The sequence below is a fragment of the Pleurodeles waltl genome, chromosome 5 (genome assembly GCF_031143425.1).
Source record: "Pleurodeles waltl isolate 20211129_DDA chromosome 5, aPleWal1.hap1.20221129, whole genome shotgun sequence".
NCBI classification, from domain to species: domain Eukaryota; kingdom Metazoa; phylum Chordata; class Amphibia; order Caudata; family Salamandridae; genus Pleurodeles; species Pleurodeles waltl.
The window spans coordinates 1,589,060,860-1,589,078,736 of NC_090444.1; the positions used below are offsets into that span (position 1 = coordinate 1,589,060,860).

At 43.1% G+C, this 17,877-nt stretch overlaps 1 protein-coding gene across 6 annotated transcripts in view; it reads left to right on the forward strand.

Annotated features, from left to right (window-relative positions):
• Window positions 1-14,665, forward strand: part of ASAP2 (ArfGAP with SH3 domain, ankyrin repeat and PH domain 2) — a 916,066-nt gene extending 901,401 nt beyond the window's left edge. For all 6 annotated transcript variants that reach the window (XM_069235900.1, XM_069235899.1, XM_069235896.1 and 3 more), the window contains one exon: window positions 11,957-14,665. In XM_069235900.1, the coding sequence (XP_069092001.1) occupies window positions 11,957-12,031 (75 nt within the window). In that variant the 3' untranslated portion in view covers window positions 12,032-14,665. The remainder of the gene's footprint in view (window positions 1-11,956) is intronic.
• The last annotated feature ends 3,212 nt before the right edge of the window (window positions 14,666-17,877 follow it).

The following is a 17,877-nucleotide window of genomic DNA, read 5'->3' on the forward strand; positions in this document are numbered from 1 at the left end:
TGTATGCATTTGCAAATCTCTGGGTCCTACATTGAACTAACCCAGATTAAGTAGCAGCTGTCATTGTCATGTCAGGTGAATATGTAAAGACAGTGTGTGCATCTCACATACCATGTTTAGTTGTCTAATTTATACAACACTTGTATCACTTACACCAACTGTATGTATCACTTCACCTACAGGTAACCTTGCTATTCCCAACATGGAGAGGACACCAGAGACTGACATTACCCCTCTGAATGAAAGCCCCAGTAAGGAAAACAGACCTGGATGTCTGGACACTGAGGACGAAGCTGGCCCATCAGGGACAACTGGGCAGTCATCAACTGTCAGCCTCACCCTGCCCACAATGACTCCTCCTAGCCCTGTTGCAACTAGATCACAGGCAACCATTCGCCTCAAGACCTTTGTCCTAAGGACAGTCTCTTCCATTGTGTGCCCCCCTAGTACAGGTACCTGCTGAGTCTCCTAATGTCACCAGTGACAATGATGGTCCTGCCACCAGTGGGAGTGAGCACACTGTTCCAGGGGCACAGGTATGTGGGGGTAGGGTGTGTGGGAGGGATGGTATGAACCATAGGATGGGGGCTCCCAAGGAAACAACTGACCAGGAGACCATCTCCCAAGTCTTTGGAACCTACCAAAATTCCCAAGGCATGATGGGCCAAGTACTGACCATGGTGGGGTAGATCAGACAGCTGCAGAGGGACAACCACCAGGAAGCCATGCCATAGTGGCATGCCCAAAATGCCATCCTGGCTTTCATTGCTGGGGTGCTGAGGGACATGAACACTACCCTGAGTATGTTTGGCACTCACCATCAGGCCTCTTCCACTAGCCATGAGACATCAGGCTCCTCAACATCTGTGGCTGCCAGTGGAATGAAGCCCTGCCAGGGGAAGGGAATGCCTCAGACACCCCACCCTCTGTAGCAGAAGAACCCCCTGCAAACATGGATGCCCACCCAGACATCCAGGAGGAGCAGATACCAAAACTAAACCCACTGCCAGGTAACAAACCTCTCCTGAATGGTCCCTCTTGTGTGTCACTGATACCTTACTCCATTTTCCTATGGTGCAAGTACTCTTGACTTGTGTTTCCAAATGGTGTAGCGGCTACCCTGATGATTTCATCCACCATGACTGACCCCTTCACTGTTAACTTCATTTCTGTTTCAAGTCACTCATTTTGTTGTGCACTCCCCAATAAATACCTCTTAACCACAGATCCTTTGCAAGTGTGATGTATCATCCATATACAACTGTCATGTATGTCAACTATTGTACCCAAATGTTCCTCTCCAATGTTATACCTTTGTTATGGTCATCACACATGTACTGGACAACCAGGATACATATTGCATTGGTCACCTGTGTTGTACTTTTCCACATATTTATTTGGAGAATGGCAATCAGTACATTGTGAAGTCATACTGTGGTGTCATTCACTACCAACCCACATAATACAGACGCTAGGGACATGTCAGACTATCACTATCCCGGGAGGCAGACAGATTGGTCCAAATGTACCATCAATGTATCATCAGCTAAAGCCTTATCACATACCCATACCTTATCCTCCCAAATGACCATACTCCATGAAACAGACAGAGGTCAGTACTAATCTCCCCAGCCATGGAATCTTCCACTTACCATGGTCAAGTATCACTAGGCTTGCCATTCACCTATGTCAGTCTTCAGACACATGCACATTGGTCTGCTATGAGGAAACACACTGACAGCTATGCACAAGTCAGGTTACATACAACACAAACCATAATGATGGTAGAGTGTCTGGATACCACATTATGACATGTGTCAGACACAAATGGACACATGCATGGCACCATTTGCGCCACCTCCAATACTAAACAGGTCTTTGTGGAAAAGGACACTTCTAAATCACTGTCCTGACAGTCTGGGCATAGAACTCATACACCACTAGTCTCTGAAAAGTACCTGGTTGAATCCATGCCCACTTCTTATGTCAGTCTGCAAATGCCATCTACCTGTGACAGTGTCTGAGAATGCCAATTGAGGATGAGCCAATTAGACAATCTGCAAATCTGTGATTGACAAAGATAAGGTATAGGCCAAAGAAGATCATTACTTGGCATGCATAACCTCAACAATACCCCATGGAATATCTATTGTAACATCACATCACATATCTTGAGTCAGTTGAAGTACTGATTGATGATATCTGCCCTGATGTCTCTAGCTTCATCCTCATCATACTTATCCTCACTTGGCAAATCTGCATTTCCACCCATAGGATCTGCTGCCTCCCCCTCATCTGGTATGAATGGTATCTGACTGGCAAGGGCAAGGTTGTAGAACATGTAACATGCACACACACTGCTGCCAGCAAGACCTCCATGCCCTGAGCAGTGTGTGCTACCTATGGGAACAATCATGCCACGTCCTGCAGGTAATAGGGCCCCTGCCTCTCCGGAAGAGCTGGACAAGCTTGTGGAGGAGGTCCTACCCCCTGTATGAACAGCTACATGGTGCACCAGAGGAGCAGGTGATTCCAATGCAATACCATTGGGTGAAAGGTATAGGGTATAATGTTGTGGATGAAATGTGCAGGAATGAAGGATTGAACTATTGTGTGGGTAGATGTTTATGTGCATAGAAAGACTTTTACCCCTGGTACATAGTTGGTAGTGTGTGATGTATGTACCCTGATCCACGTATGTACGTTACATCATTTACATCAATGTTGGTGTGGCAAATAGTTTAAAGAGATGTATGATTTTAAGGACATACTTGTGGTCTGGTCATATGTTTCTACTCAAAACCTGGTACTAGCTATGCATATTGTATGCCTGACTCCACTTCATACATGGCCTGACTGCAGAGAGTGACTTGCAAAAGAGTTTCAAGTGTGATGAAGAGTATGCATGTCTACTTACACTAACTTGACTGTTCACCATACTTGTTTTGGGATGGAGCATGTGTACACGACTTTCTCCTCTTGTCTGTGTCATCCAGGCAGGTCAACACCCATCAGAAAAAGGGGATCTGGCATGCCATCGCCAAGAAAGTGTGGACCCTGGGGATCCACAGCCGGCGGAGCACCCACTGTCGAAAGCAGTGGGACGACCTGAGACACTGGGCCCGTAAGACCATTGAGGCCCAGCTTGGCATGTCCTCCAAAGAAGGAAAGGGTGCCCGTTGGACCTTGGCCCCCCAGAGGCCTGCATATTGACAGTGACCTACCCTGAGTGGAATGGGCGTTTGAAGGCAGCACAGCAGCCACAAGAGAGTGAGTACTGACTACACTCATTTACATTCCTCTGCAAGGTCAGTGTATGATGTGAAAGACTCTGAGCTGTGACAATGTGGTAAGTGCAAAACATTCATTGTATCCTAAAACACCTAGATGTAGAGTCCTCAACATTGGTACATAGGTTTGCACATTGTATTGTGTATACAGACGTTACTCGCCTATGTCATCCCTTCTGTACAGTAGCATATGATGATGCACATGTGACTGTTTCATATGTGTACCACTATACTGCTCCTAATACCGTGCTGGTTGTTCCTTGCCACCTCCAGATCCATTCTCCCAGTATCCTGATGGTAAGTTGTTCTGGTCTTTTCCCTCTGTCCATTCAAATGCCCCTTGATCCATCTTTATGTGCAACATAGAGTCTGACAAGTTGAGAACATGCCTAATATTCCTGAGGTTTCCAATGAGTGTCAATTTATTGTGAGGCTATAATCTCAATCTGACATTTCATATGCCGCACTTGCTACACTTACTCTGACCTGTTAGGAGGTGTCCACATTTGTAAGTGAGGACTAAACATTGGCACGTGTGATGCTTCATCAGAATGGACATCCTGCATGTACTAAATGGTAGTATAACTGTACTCTTAGTGCAACCCATATAATTGATGATATGAGAGCTATGAATATTGGTACCAGGTACATGTTCCCTGGATGGTAAATGGCTACACAGCAATTTCTGATTCCAAAGTGTTGTGGGCATGCTAAATAAGCCACAACAGCTTAGTAATAAGTGCAATCTACACTGGTTTTTCCCAACATCATGTGTATCTTGTTAGGTTCAGTCATATATTAACATTGTGATGCAACTTAAACATACATATTCTTGCTATTGTGGATATGTTTTGAATGTGTTTGGTATGGAATCCTGTTGTTTGTACTGACTTAATTGGCTTCCAGGTGTGGTATTTCACCTTCACATGTTTTTGGAATGGTATGTGTAGTCAGTCATTTGGCTTGCCTCAAGGTGCATGTCTCTCTCATGTCAGTGTGCTGTGGCATTGTAAAGGTAATATCCAGATGGAAGATTGCTCATGTCTGAAGTGTGGATAGTGATGTTGGCACTCATCATTATTAGTAGTACTGTATGTGGCCTTCATGCACATGACAGGTGTACATTGTATTTAAGGTGATGGTATGGTCCCTGGGGTTGTCGGTGGGTAACTTCTGTGGGCTAGGTTGGCCCCATAAGCGTACATAACTTTGTTTACAGGTGGAGAAAGACTAAGACGAGTAGATCCACAAAGTATGTATCATCCTTTCCTACAAGGCTGTTGGGACATGTGCTGGTGAAATGTGTTTAGACTCTATCATACTCCAATTACGGAAAAGGCATGTATAGTTGGGACTCAGATTCATGTTGGCAAGTCGAGTTGTCATTGTATGGTTGTTGTGATAGCTCTACTGCTATGATAGGTGACTTAGCTGGTGTGTGACATTGTTGTAATATAGGGGTGTAGATGTTATCTAGTTGTGACATGATGTTGGCACAAACCTGGTTGTACCTGGGGGTGTTGTACAAGTGGTTGTAATGTGATTGATGTGTGCAGTGTGATGTTAGTGTTTGAAAAGAATATGATGCCCCTACCTCTCTTTCTGTTTTCCAGCATCCGCAGGCGAAGGAGACAGGCACAGCAGAGTGGTGAAGCTGCTGGCCATGGGAACTCAAGTAATGATACTGCTGACACTGAAGGACCCTGTGGCCAGGGGGCTGGGAGGGGGGGGTTGCACAGGAGAGACAGGATCCAGTTCATCATCTTCGGAATCCTCCTCCAGTGGACACTCCCTGTTGGTGGCAGACCCATCTGGGACCACCCCAGCACCATCTCTGCCTGCCACCTCCCTTTCTACCACCGCCCTTGCTGTAGCTCCCCACCCAGTTGGCGTGCCTGCTTACCCAAGAGAGTGGGCATCTCCTTTGCTGCAGGCACCTCTGCCCCATCACCTGTTAGACCTGCTGCCTTCAGCGAGGAGGTTATTGCCCTGCGTAGGTCCATCATGAATGCCATCCAGGGACTTGTAACTCAAATCCAACAGAGTAATTAATTCCTGGAGGGCATTCACAGTGCACTGGCTGGCCTACAGAGATCTTTTCAGGCTCTAGCCTCCACACTGACGGCAGCCATTCACCCTTTGTCTACTGACCTCCCTCCACCTTTCTCTTCCCAAACCCAAATCCCTCTTCCCAGACCCAGCCAAAGCACACAAACAGACAGGCATGCATCCACCTCAACATCCAAGGGTAGCTCCGGCAGACATAAGCACTACAAGACACACCACCTGAATGCACACAAGCAACATTCAGATGCCCACAGAGAAACAGTCACAACCTGCCCTGACACCCCCACCACCACCTGCATCACAGGCAGCACACCTGAAGACACCACACCAACATTCACAGATCCAGCCACTGCATCTATCCTACCCACAGATATCACCTCAGCAGACCCTCAGACATCCACCCAAGTCAGCACACCTGCAGACACCACAACCACTGAAACTCCTAGATGCAGCACATCCACCATACCTAAAGTCACCCACCCATCATAGCATCCACCAGTACCTCCACCCCCTCTCATCCGAAGACACACAAAAGCCCTCACTCAGCGACCCACCCACCCACCCAACAGACACCCAGGACCCACAACCATACCTCGCACAAACATGCATCCAAGACATCCACACCAACACCTCTTACAACCACTCCCTCTCCCTCCAAACCCTTTCGCTATGGCCGTCCCCGTGTGTCAAAAAAGTATTCCTTTCGGAGTTTGCCCTTTTCCCTACTCCTCTCCCTTCCCACTCCCAGCCAGGAGGCCCCTAAACATTTTGTTTCCCTCCCCAAGTCTGTCCCTCCCACCTTCAAGGCCTCCCCTGCAAGTACCCATGCCCCTCCCCCTGCCAAGAAGTCCACCCCTCCCAAAACAAAGCCAGCCCTCCTATAAACCTAACCCTGACCCCCTCCCCCCAAGCCACATCCCAAAGGCCCCCCTCCCAAACCGAAGCCTAAACCCCCCTCTCCCACCCTCTCCCACCCTCCGCCACCACCTGAGAATCCCTGAGACACCTGTCTGCCCCCTTGATGCCTCTACCTACGGAGGTTACATGGCAGTCAGCAGTCGAGTTCGAGTACACATATGTGTATTGTGTGCTTACAGACTTTGTGAGAGTACTGACCTATAGCCTTTGAGTTTAAAATTGCACAGTATTCAATATATTTACAACCAACCTGTTGATGATTTAGTGGTTACATCTTTGTCATGCTTTTCTTTGCTTGGATATGGAGTTGTTCCTGGCTGACATTGACTGTTTGTCAGTATTTGTGTGTGTGTTTTGCCTGTGCTACCTGTATTTTTGGGGCAGTATGTGAAGTTGTGTGCTGTGGTTTTGTCCCCCAGTGATAGTGTGTGTGATGGGCATGTGTCTGTTTAAAACATTTTGTTGCCATGCTATTGAGTGGTGTTTGTGTTTGGGTGCTTGTTGCAGTGTGGCTTGGTGGGTATTGACAGTGTGCACATGCGTGTTGAATGCATGGTATGATGGATACTGTGTGATGTGTATGTTGATTGGTAAGTTGTGTGATTGTGTGTGTTTGTTGCCTGTTGGGTGTAGGTTGTGTTATATGTGTGATGTGTCCATGGATAGTTTTTATTGTGGGTGCTTGCCAGCGTATTGTCGATGGTGTGGTTATGGTGTTGTTGTGATGTGTTGTGGTTTGTGTGTTAGTGTGTGTAACTGGGCCTGTGCAGTGTTTCTGTCCATAAGTGTGTTTTTGACGTGTGTGTGTGTGTACCGTAGTGTATGTGCAGGTGTGCGTGTGGCTGTATGTAAGTTTTCGTGTCAATGTGTAGCAGTGTGTTTTTGTCGCCCTCACACAACTTTCCCAATGGTATATTGTGTGAGTGTGCATACATTGACAATATACAACAGTAGCAGGTAAGTGTTAGTACTTACGGTTGCTGTTGTTGTCAGCAGGTGAAGATTCCGTAGTCTTTGTCGGAACAGGAGCAGCGGGATGACGTCTAGTTCTGGTTCCATAGTGGTGCCGGACGAGAATGGCTGTCTGAAGGAGAGTCTCCCTTTATGCAGTTCATTTCCGCCCGGGTTTCCATGGTAGTGCGACCGCGGAGTAAACCTTGGCGGTGTGCTTCCTTGTAATCTGTCCAACAGAAACAGGGTCTCTGGCGCCAGCAGTGCGTTGGCTGTATCTGTTGGGAATACCACCATGGTAATAATTTAGCGGTCTTCTCCTCCAGGCTATTGGCGGTACGACAGCCACCGCCAACTTGGCGGTCCTGAAACCGCCAAACTTGTAATGAGGCCCTAAATCTTGTCCTAACCTTCTTAATGTGTGCACCGTTTTAGCCTTTGCACAATTTCACTCTTAAGCTGTTGAACATCAAAACAGCCTTTCTAGTGGCCATAACATCGGCCAGGGTGGTCAGCGAATTGTAGGGAGGGCACATCTTCCCTATACACCACCTACCCGGGCAAGCTGGTCCTGTGGACACAAGCCTCCTTATTTCTGAAAGTTGTAACTCCCTCCCATGTAGGTCAGAACATCACCCTGCCTACCTTGTTGGCAATGCCTTACCCCTCCAAAGAGGAGTACAGACTCCACCATCTGGACCCAAAAAGAGTGTTGTCATTGTATCTTGATTTCACAAAAGAATTCCGGGTTTGGCCAACAACTCTTTTTGCGGTACATAGGAGCTACGAGAGGCAAGGCTGTGCAGAAACAGACCATCTCAAAATGTATAGTGCTCTGCATCAGGATCTGCTACGCACTGGCCAAGAAGCAACCCCCTGAGTGTTTGCATGTTCATTCCACAAGTACTAAGCCTGCGACCATTGCTTTGGCCTGCGGAGTCCCTGTCCTGGACATCTGTCAGACAGCAACATGGGCATCTATGTACATGTTTACAAAGGACTACTGTTTGGAAAGTTGGGTACATCGCAATGAGCACTTCACCCATTCAGTCCTGCAGGACCTTCTGGTTTAAATTGGCTATGCAAATCCTCCTCCTCAGGACACAATGCTTGGTATCTATTCTGTGGTAAAAAAAATCTGTGTTTAGAAGTCTCAGGTAAACAAATTACTTGCTTTTGGTAATGTCCTTTATGGTAGAGAGTATTTAGCTACAGATTTCTTATTGTCCCACCCACTGTCCCCACTGTGCGATGAGATTACAATGTAATGGACACCCTTTTTAGAGCCTTATTATTTCACACCAGTGGTCAGTTCTCATCGTAGCTCCACGCTCTTTGTGTGGAAAGTCACAAAACTTACATCTGTGCACTGGGGAGGCACCTACATCTTTACTGCCCACGTCATTTCCGGAGCGGACGATACAAACATGGAGCCCAACAACGTCACCAACAAGTGAGCAGGGGTACTGTCCAAAAACATCCAGATCCAGTCTTACACCTGGGTAATATTCTAAGGTAAGTATTCAGAGGCTAGATAATCTCTACCAGATAAAGCGTTACAGAAAGTAGGTCACTTTTTCATCTGCACACAATATGATTTTTTTGCCTCATTCAGCCCAAACCTTATACCCTTCATAGAGTTAACTTTCACGATGTTGTTTCTGCTGTAAAGTAATATTGACTTAGCTCATCCCACCAATTAGTATTTTGGTGGCCTGTAAGAGTAAATAAATAAAAAAATATAAATGAAATTAATCAAAAGGTACTGGTCGTCGCCGGGTCAACCTTGCCAAACTAAGTCGGCCACCAGAGGAAGGCAGTCTGGGAGCACCCGATTATAAGTCTTACTGTTTAGCATCCCAACTACAATAGCTTTTGTACTGGTTGGTGGGATTTCACTTACAGGAAATAGATTACCCAAAATCCAAGTTAAAAAAAGTGACTTTACATGCATTTATACTTTCCAGACCTCCGACAGCTCTTGGGAAATGCCTTACAATATAGGAGAAAAGCATGCAAACTGACTCTACATATTCTTTCCTTTTAAACTAGTATCCTGCTATGTGGCATCCTCACAGAGGGTATCTTAGTGCCCTGGACAGAAACTGGAGTCTCTACATTAGGTGACCTGTTCAAAATACCGGGTTCATCGTTCCTTAATACATGCTAACATATTACTATACGTATGCAGACATTGATCGCTAAATGGAGATGAACCGGTTACTCATGAACTAGTACGTGCTGTACACGCTATGGGCACAGGACGGCACTTGTTCAAATGGCTGTATAAGGGCATACGCTCTCATCTACAAATATCACTGGCACTGCTTTGGGATTCTTAGGAAACAGACATAGGGCGTCCGTTTCATGATAAAGAATGGAAAACTCAGTTAGAATACCCCAGCAAGATGCCTTGAAACACAAAGTTTAAATTTATTAAGTTTACTATTTTACATTGAGCGTATCTCACACCAGCTAGGATACACCGTATCCACCATTTTTAAGGCCACATCTTCGTGCCCCCGGTGCATATAAGAAGATGCAAACCTACTGCACATGTTGTGGACTTACCCCTCCTTGTCCACTTACTGGGTAGAAGTAACTAACTCTATTAGGGCTTTAACAGACAAACAGCATAGGGGCACGGCCGGACACTGCATACTGGGATTATATCCAAGACCCAACACATTTTGGACTTAAACACATTTCATTGATTTATTACTTATATTAGCCAAACCTGAAATCACAAAAAGATGGAAATCATCCACCCCGCCACTCATTGGGCACAGGCGGTAGGAAGTTAAAAAGTGAGATAATGCAGAAGGATTAGCGCTACGTAGAGAAGAATGTAGGGCACGTCTTAAGAAACCCATATCCATGACTTGGGACGATGTCTTGGAGAGCAATTTGTATGCCAAGCAGATAACTCTGTTTGAATATTATACACTACTCATACTTCCCGCAAGGACGTGTCAGACATAACCATTGCTCTTAGCCATCACACCACTTCAATGCAGAACACATTTTTACACGTTGACTTATTTATTATGGTAAATAATCTTTCACTAATGCAACCATACTAAAGACTGTAGACAAATATGGCACAATGTTGGGCAGGGGGAGGGTGGGGTAATGTTTTCCTTAGTGACTTGTGCATTATATATTTGTGTCAAATTGAATGTCACACACTATTCATCATTAATATTGGCTGTATTGACAGCTATGTGCCACAATTGGTAATCTGGTGACAATGACGAATAGAATAATGGTGTTTGCCGATATATTTTTGCTATTTGATGTAAGTGACACAGAGATATGTAAACTATCTGTTTAAACCCAATAAAATGTTGTTGTTTTTTTAAAGAAATAAATCAAAAGGTTTTCCATCCCACATTTAAGACTAAATCCAATCCGATGGTTTAACAGTGTGACACTATAAGAAAAGAGTACATATGTAATCGTCCCTCTAACATCAACTACCACTGTTACTTGATAATACCGCTGTTATTTGACAATACCCATTTCTCCCAGAGGTACCATTGATACATCCTGCTTGGAAAGGATAATTTAGATGCTTCATAACTCTATCTAACCATAGCAGATACCTTTTGGGCAATAGGTCAGTGTCCACAAATCAAAAATCATACTGTAAGTGATACAATTGGAATGACTATTCCCAGACCTGGGGTGGCATACATTTGAGAACATTTAGAGGAGTACCAAATCACTGTAGGGTATTTTTCCTTTGATACAATTTAATGAATTATATTTCCTGCTCACTAATTTTGGCATCTACCCAAATATCATCAGGTGGGTCCAGTAGCAGAAAAGATTCAAAATAGTTTCAGTCTCCTCCTAAGGGTATTTAAATACACAAGTATATTTTAGTTATGAATGTTTGAAAATAAATCCAGAGTTAGAGATAAACTCATCTTCTAATTTTCAATTTGTGTTGTTTCAGTAGTACTTTCTACACTTATACTTTGATTCCAGGTCAGGTTGTCTGGTACATTTCTGCTTGTTAGTTTCATTGGAAATTGAACTGTTTCCTCTTTAAAGGCAAAATATTGAAGTCTGCCATAACCTGGTATCTATTATAAATCTTTTAGGTCCACCAGGTGGCAGATGTTGTGTCTCTTCGTGTGGATGCAACATGAGGGATACAAATAGTGGACAATAATATTTAAACACAGTGACAAACGTTTCGTGATTATGCTTAAGGCAGTGCCATAGTTTAGGATGGTATATGGTGTGTCTTAACAAGCATACATATGGTTTTGCCATCAAATACATTTTAAATCTGTGTTTCCCCAAATAAACAATGTTATAAGAAATAGATTCTCCGATACATATTTCCATTCATGACACACAGCTTTCATTTTCAGAATGCCATTGAATAATCGGTCTGAGTCAGGCTTCATGTCTATATTTTGTGTTGTACTTTGTGTTCTAAGATGCTGGTGTTTACTTGTAGCTGGTAACAGTGGCATAAGATATGGCCCTTGCTTTGGAGAGCATGTTTTAGTTTTCTGCGTGTCTAACTGTAAGCAATTATAATGATTGCTTTAATTGAGATGAGAGATTTTGTTGATGGCAGTACACAGACACTAGTGTAGTCATTGGGAACATGGGTGGTACTGGACAAGAAGTTGTAAAATTGTATTTTTGTTTGGAAATCTGTTACCTGGTGTGCAATGTTAATGAAAAAATATATTTGATATTTTTTCCAGATTGGCCATATAGATGGCGAACCTAATCGCAGGGGAGCTTTTCCTGTGTCCTTTGTGCACTTTGTTGCTGAATAAACCATTGTTGAAAAGCGAACGCACAGCAACAACGTGTCTCTGAAAAGTGCAGACATACTTCAGACAAAACAAGTGAAATATCTCCTTTCTTGTATAACTTTATTTTTCCATGCCTACAGATTAACATCTTTGTAATAGTGTTTTAAGTCTTATATACCCATGATATTTATTTTCCTTAAAGGAAATGTGATGTAGATACTTGTTTCAGACGAGTTAGGGTATCTGTATATGCTTACAAATTTTCTAGAGTTAACATTGTTCTATCTTAATATTCTGTAAGATCAGAACTATTTCTAGTCTTCATTTTATGTATTAAAATAGGTTTTGTTTTTAAATGACCACTTTGTACTTAACGTTTTAGTAGGTCTTCTTAGCATTACTACTGGGATATATTCTATAAATTCATGCCAATTTGTCATGTTATAAAAACCGATAAAAAAAGACTGAATCTGCAATTCCTGAATTTAGTTTAAGTACTAAGGATGATGGTGGCAGAACATCTTTTCTAATACCTTTTTGGTTATAATTGTAAACATTAAAAATGTTCTAGATTTTTTCCCTTGCACTTTACTACACGCTTATTTACACCCATTGTATATATGTCCATGATGCACCATGGAATGCTATTTTTATCCTCATTCATGAGGGTGTTCATCTGTATATGATGCACAGCTGATTCAGTGCCATAAGGTATTTGTCATTGTTCTTCAGTTTGAAGCAGTGAGCAAAATCCATTCATTTACCTTACACTCCATAACGAACATATTGGTGACTGCGGCATAAATATAATCTGGTTTGACAGTGTACTGTATTTGCATAAATTTGACACGGACCACTAAGACAAGGGTTATTTCCTGGCAGATAATTGTATTTTTAAGTGTGTATGTCACCAGCTAATATTTTTTCTGGCCCTTGTTTGTACATATGCCTTCAGCTTAATAAAGCATTTACACATATATTTTTCTGGGCCTTTCGAGTGGCAGTTGTACATGTACAAAAAGTGCATACATTGATAGGGTATTCCTTACATGTGTTACCTCAACTGTGATGCTTAAGTCTCATCTTATTCTCTGCCATTCTCCACGTTTATTAAAACGGGAAACAGAGTAGCCTGAATCAACAACTGTCTATTTTATAGAGTATGTAGAAGTTTGTGTACAGTTGGCTACAAAGACTTTGTAACTTTCTGAAAAACCTTTACTTATAAATGTGATTGTGAAAGCTGCACATGTATTGCCAGCCGCTGTTATACAAATAAAATAACTTGTCTTTATTTGTAACTGGGACGTCATATTAGGAAAACAACTCAGGGTTTTTCAGACAATGCTACACAATGAGTGCAGTTTGTGACCATGGCTGAGCATGCTATTTAACCTCTTTCTTAAGAATTATTAAGCTTATAAGAAGCTAGCATTTTCTTAGCAAAGCTGTTTTATTTCCAGATTCGCTAATACTGCAATTTTAGAATGAGACATTATTTTATTTTTCTTTAACAAAAAAGTAGAATGTGCTTTTTTGCGCAATCATTAAAAAAAACTGCCTTTCTGGCACTGAAAAAGAGCCTCTAAGATCAACCAAAACAGGTTGGAAGATTGCTTATTGAAAGCCATGGCTATGGTTCAAGGTACACTGTGATGCTCCCTCATGTTCCATTCTTCCTTTTTGTTAGAATGTTCAGTGTAAAGGCAATAACTCTCCACATTGTGTCAGGGTGATAAGCTGGAATTTATCATGTCTCTGTTTTCTCCTATGTGGTGGTGTCATAGTCTAGATGGACAAAAACTGGAAAATATTTTACTTCTTTTTTGCTTTAAAATAATATCTTCGTAACATTGATATTAAGTGCTTTCCCACTTATTCTTGAGTATTCTGAACACTAGAAAGTTGACATGCATTCACTTTGCACAGTTCCAATAAACTACATACCTTTTAAATTGTATATTCTAGTGTATAATCTGATCGTGTTTTTGTGTCTCTGCTGAAACATCAGTCACAATAATAGCTTCATTATAGTGCACAGATTCACAGTTTCCACATACATCACTATGAATGTTATTATCTGTTGTTTTTAATAGTACATTGGTGAATCTGTTGCACACATTAGAAAATGTATTTTACAGTACTCTGAAAAAATAAAAAATGTAAAGGTTTCATCAACACTTGCTACAAAAAACTTTTCACATGTCCATTTCTTTTGGCGAAGTGTTGTGACTCAAGGGCAAAATAACACCAGAAAAATGCTACTATAGTTCATATTTTAAATAAAGTACTTAAGAGTTTTTGTAAGTTGTGCACCATGTTTATTTGTATTTCTTTCTTAAATTAGCACTGACTTTGATATCAGAAAATATAGGGGCATAGATTGGGGGCTGTTTACTTTTTTACAAAATGTTACATGTATCATGGATGATCATGTAAATACCACTTAAATGCTATTTTAAATTAATGTTTAATGGTTTCTGAGGTTTTGGTGTAGTTGCAGAGCAACTATATTTAAATATATAGTATACCCTGAAAGAACTTTTATTTTCAGTGTACTGAATGCAGTGATTTATAATTAGGGAATTGTTGACAAATCATTTTAACCTTGTACAGCAGTTTACTAAGAACAGAAATAAAGCCTGTAAACATACATTCTTGTGTCTTTTTTAGAAATGTTGAGCAATGCCGTGTAGACACTTTTCTTGACAAGTATATTCTCCTTTATTGTGCTCCTCACACATTAAAAGTTTTAATATTTCGAAGCTACAGAAGCCAATCACAAATGTAAATCTGCATATTGTGAATTATAACCCTTAGCACTTGCTATTTCAGTTGAACTTTGCTATCACCATTTGGTGAGCTCTTGCAATGTAGGTAATGCTATCATTGTGCAGCTGTCAACAGATCACTCTCTACATCAATTTCTGTTGCAGTATAATACTCGGTGGACACAGTATCTTTTCACATGGTTAAGAATATTGATTCATTAATGAAAAGTGATTCATTATGTTAACCAGTCGCTCGAGTGAGAGTATTTACACTGCCTCCAGTTATCCATTTTGGGAAAAATATTTTGGGTGCAAAGGTATTAAGAAAAATCAACACTTATGATATAATCCAAAATTGGGAAACATAAACAATATTCAGAAATGTGCATTTTGTATGCTATTGGTACAATCTGCGCTCTCACACCCCACGTGTAGGAATCAAGGCCGATGCAAAGGTGCCAAGATTGCTAAGAGTGTGTATCAGAAGCCCATCCCGGCGTACACCTTAAAGATGGGTGCAGCAGTTTGCAAGTCAAGGGCATGGTACGACCGGGGCAGACTAGGAGGCCTGAAGATCCTGTACTCTCCCTCACTTCATCTCTGCCAACACACAAAGATAGCAGCCAAAAGTAACCGCTCAGCTGTGTCACAAAGGGTGGGTAAAGTGGAAAGATCGATACGTAAATAAAATGTTCTGTTCCTAGACATATTTACTGGTGCCACATATTGAACTCCTTTGAATATTTTTCTGTATCATAGATTGGAGGCCTCACTGGGGGTTTTAAATGCCGAGTTCCCTGTAGGGCGTTGGAAGCGCTCCTCGTGCACACCTTAATGACAGTTAATCTCCAGGCTATTCCACGCCACACCCGAGGATGCTCCAGTGCACAATGCACATGTTAAACAGAAGGGGGAGATGGGTCTTGAGATAACAGATAATATGTGGTCTTGCTGTTGTGCACAAACGGGCATGATATCCCCCAGTACTGGGCTCCATATAATCCACTGTAAGATATTGCAGGATGCATACCATATCCTCATCTCCCTACACAGATACGTCCTCCGTGAAAATTCCAATTGTGCGCTCTAGAGTGATTAATTACGAAGTGCCCCGGAATCCACGGACAGCACTGCTAGGCTGAGTGTGGGACATGCCAGTGTTTTATAAGCGTACACTGCACTAGCTGTGCTACAAGAAAGAAAGCTGGTGGTCTCGAAATATAAGGAGTGGATCGAATCCCGGCTTAATTGCAATGAACAATTTGATTTATATTCCACAATGCCCCTCCTTCCTCCATCCAGTACTTTAGGCAGAAACACATTTGGGACACCCTTAAGGCTTTCATGCGGGTCACGACTGCCTGGCACACTGAACTCGGTGTTGAGACAAAGACTGCAGAAACAATCGCTGAATTTTACAGGGGCTGGCAGTGGGTGCAATTCGGCAACACATACTATATATGAAGGCTATGGAAAAAGATGAGGTGAGAATATACAATGTAAATACTGCATGCTGCCTTTTCCAGTTCACAACAGACCCAGTCTGCATGCCATGACTATCTTTAGATATATTGCTTTTTTCCAGTGGAGTAAATTTCTATGTCAAAATATCATAAAAATATAAACAAAAAACAATATTCAGATATTTACTCAGAGGTAAAGATTAAATACAGCAGAGTCTGTAATTACCAAAAACACAAGCAAACACTGTTTGGCTGTGGCAATTTGGCCATTCATTAGTCGGTAGTTAATTCCTTCAACAAGCAGTAATAAATTAAGGCCTCTCAGGTCGGTAAAGCTCCTGGGGAGCATCAGAGCAGGGAGTTGACTATCTTTCACCAAAATATGTTGCATAGTGTTTACTCTTACACTGCCTATAAATCTTGGCACTAGATTCCCAGTTGTCAACACACAATTATCCTAGCCTATGACCCCTAGTATTTTTAAAAACGTTATAGGAGTAAACAGAACTGTAATGCAGCCAACATACAAACATTATGTTCGATGGCATCTGTCGCTGTAGATACGCATGTTCTGCAATAGCTCGCCATCTGGTGTTGGGCCGGAGTGTTACATGTTGTTTTTCTTCGAAGAAGTCTTTCGAGTCACGGGACCGAGTGACTCCTCCTTTTGTCTCCATTGCGCATGGGCGTCGACTCCATCTTCGATTGTTTTTTTTCCGCCATCGGGTTCGGACGTGTTCCTGTCGCTCCGAGTTTCGGAACAGAAAAAATAGTTAATTTCGGAAGATTTTCGTCGGTATTGTTGCGTTCGGGATCGGCGTACTTACATTCAACACCGCATCGAAGATCGAAGAGCTCCGGTGCCCTTCGGGGTAGTTTTTCGATCCTCCGTCGGGGCCTGGTCGGCCCGACCGCGTGCTGAGGAACGCCGATGGAACGGACCCCTTTCCGTTTCTGCCCCAAATGCCACAATAAATACCCCTACACAGACCAACACTTGGTCTGCAACCTGTGCCTGTCACCTGAGCACAGCGAAGACACCTGCGAGGCCTGTCGTGCGTTCCGGTCCCGAAAAACACTCCGAGACCGTCGAGCCAGAAGACTTCAAATGGCGTCCGCACCGACAGCCCGACGGGAGTTCGAGGAACAGGAAGAGGAAGGTACCTTCTCGATCCAAGACTCAGACTCCGAAGGATTCGACGATACACAAACCGTGAGTAAGACGTCGAAAACCACACAAAGAAACATTTACAAGGCCCAGGGGACGCCACTGCCACCAGGCCATGGCTCAACCCATAAAATCGGTGACCGACCGTCGGCACCGAAAAAGGCCCAAACGGTGCCGAGATCGTCCGACTCCGGTCGAGACACCGGCACGCAGCCTTCTCGGGACCGAGAAAGTGCTGGAGACAAGCCTCGACACCGAGATGCCGGTGTGGACACGGCTCGACGCCGAGACAGCGGCACCGAAACAGATCGACGCCGAGATGTTTCGGCCCCGAAAAGAAAAAAAAGTCACCTCGGAGCCGAAAAAACACGCAGACAAAGTTTCCACGCCGAAACAAACTGCAAGCGACCCAGCTTCAGGCTCTTATACAGAAGAGCACTCGCTAACCTCCCAAATGCAGAAGCA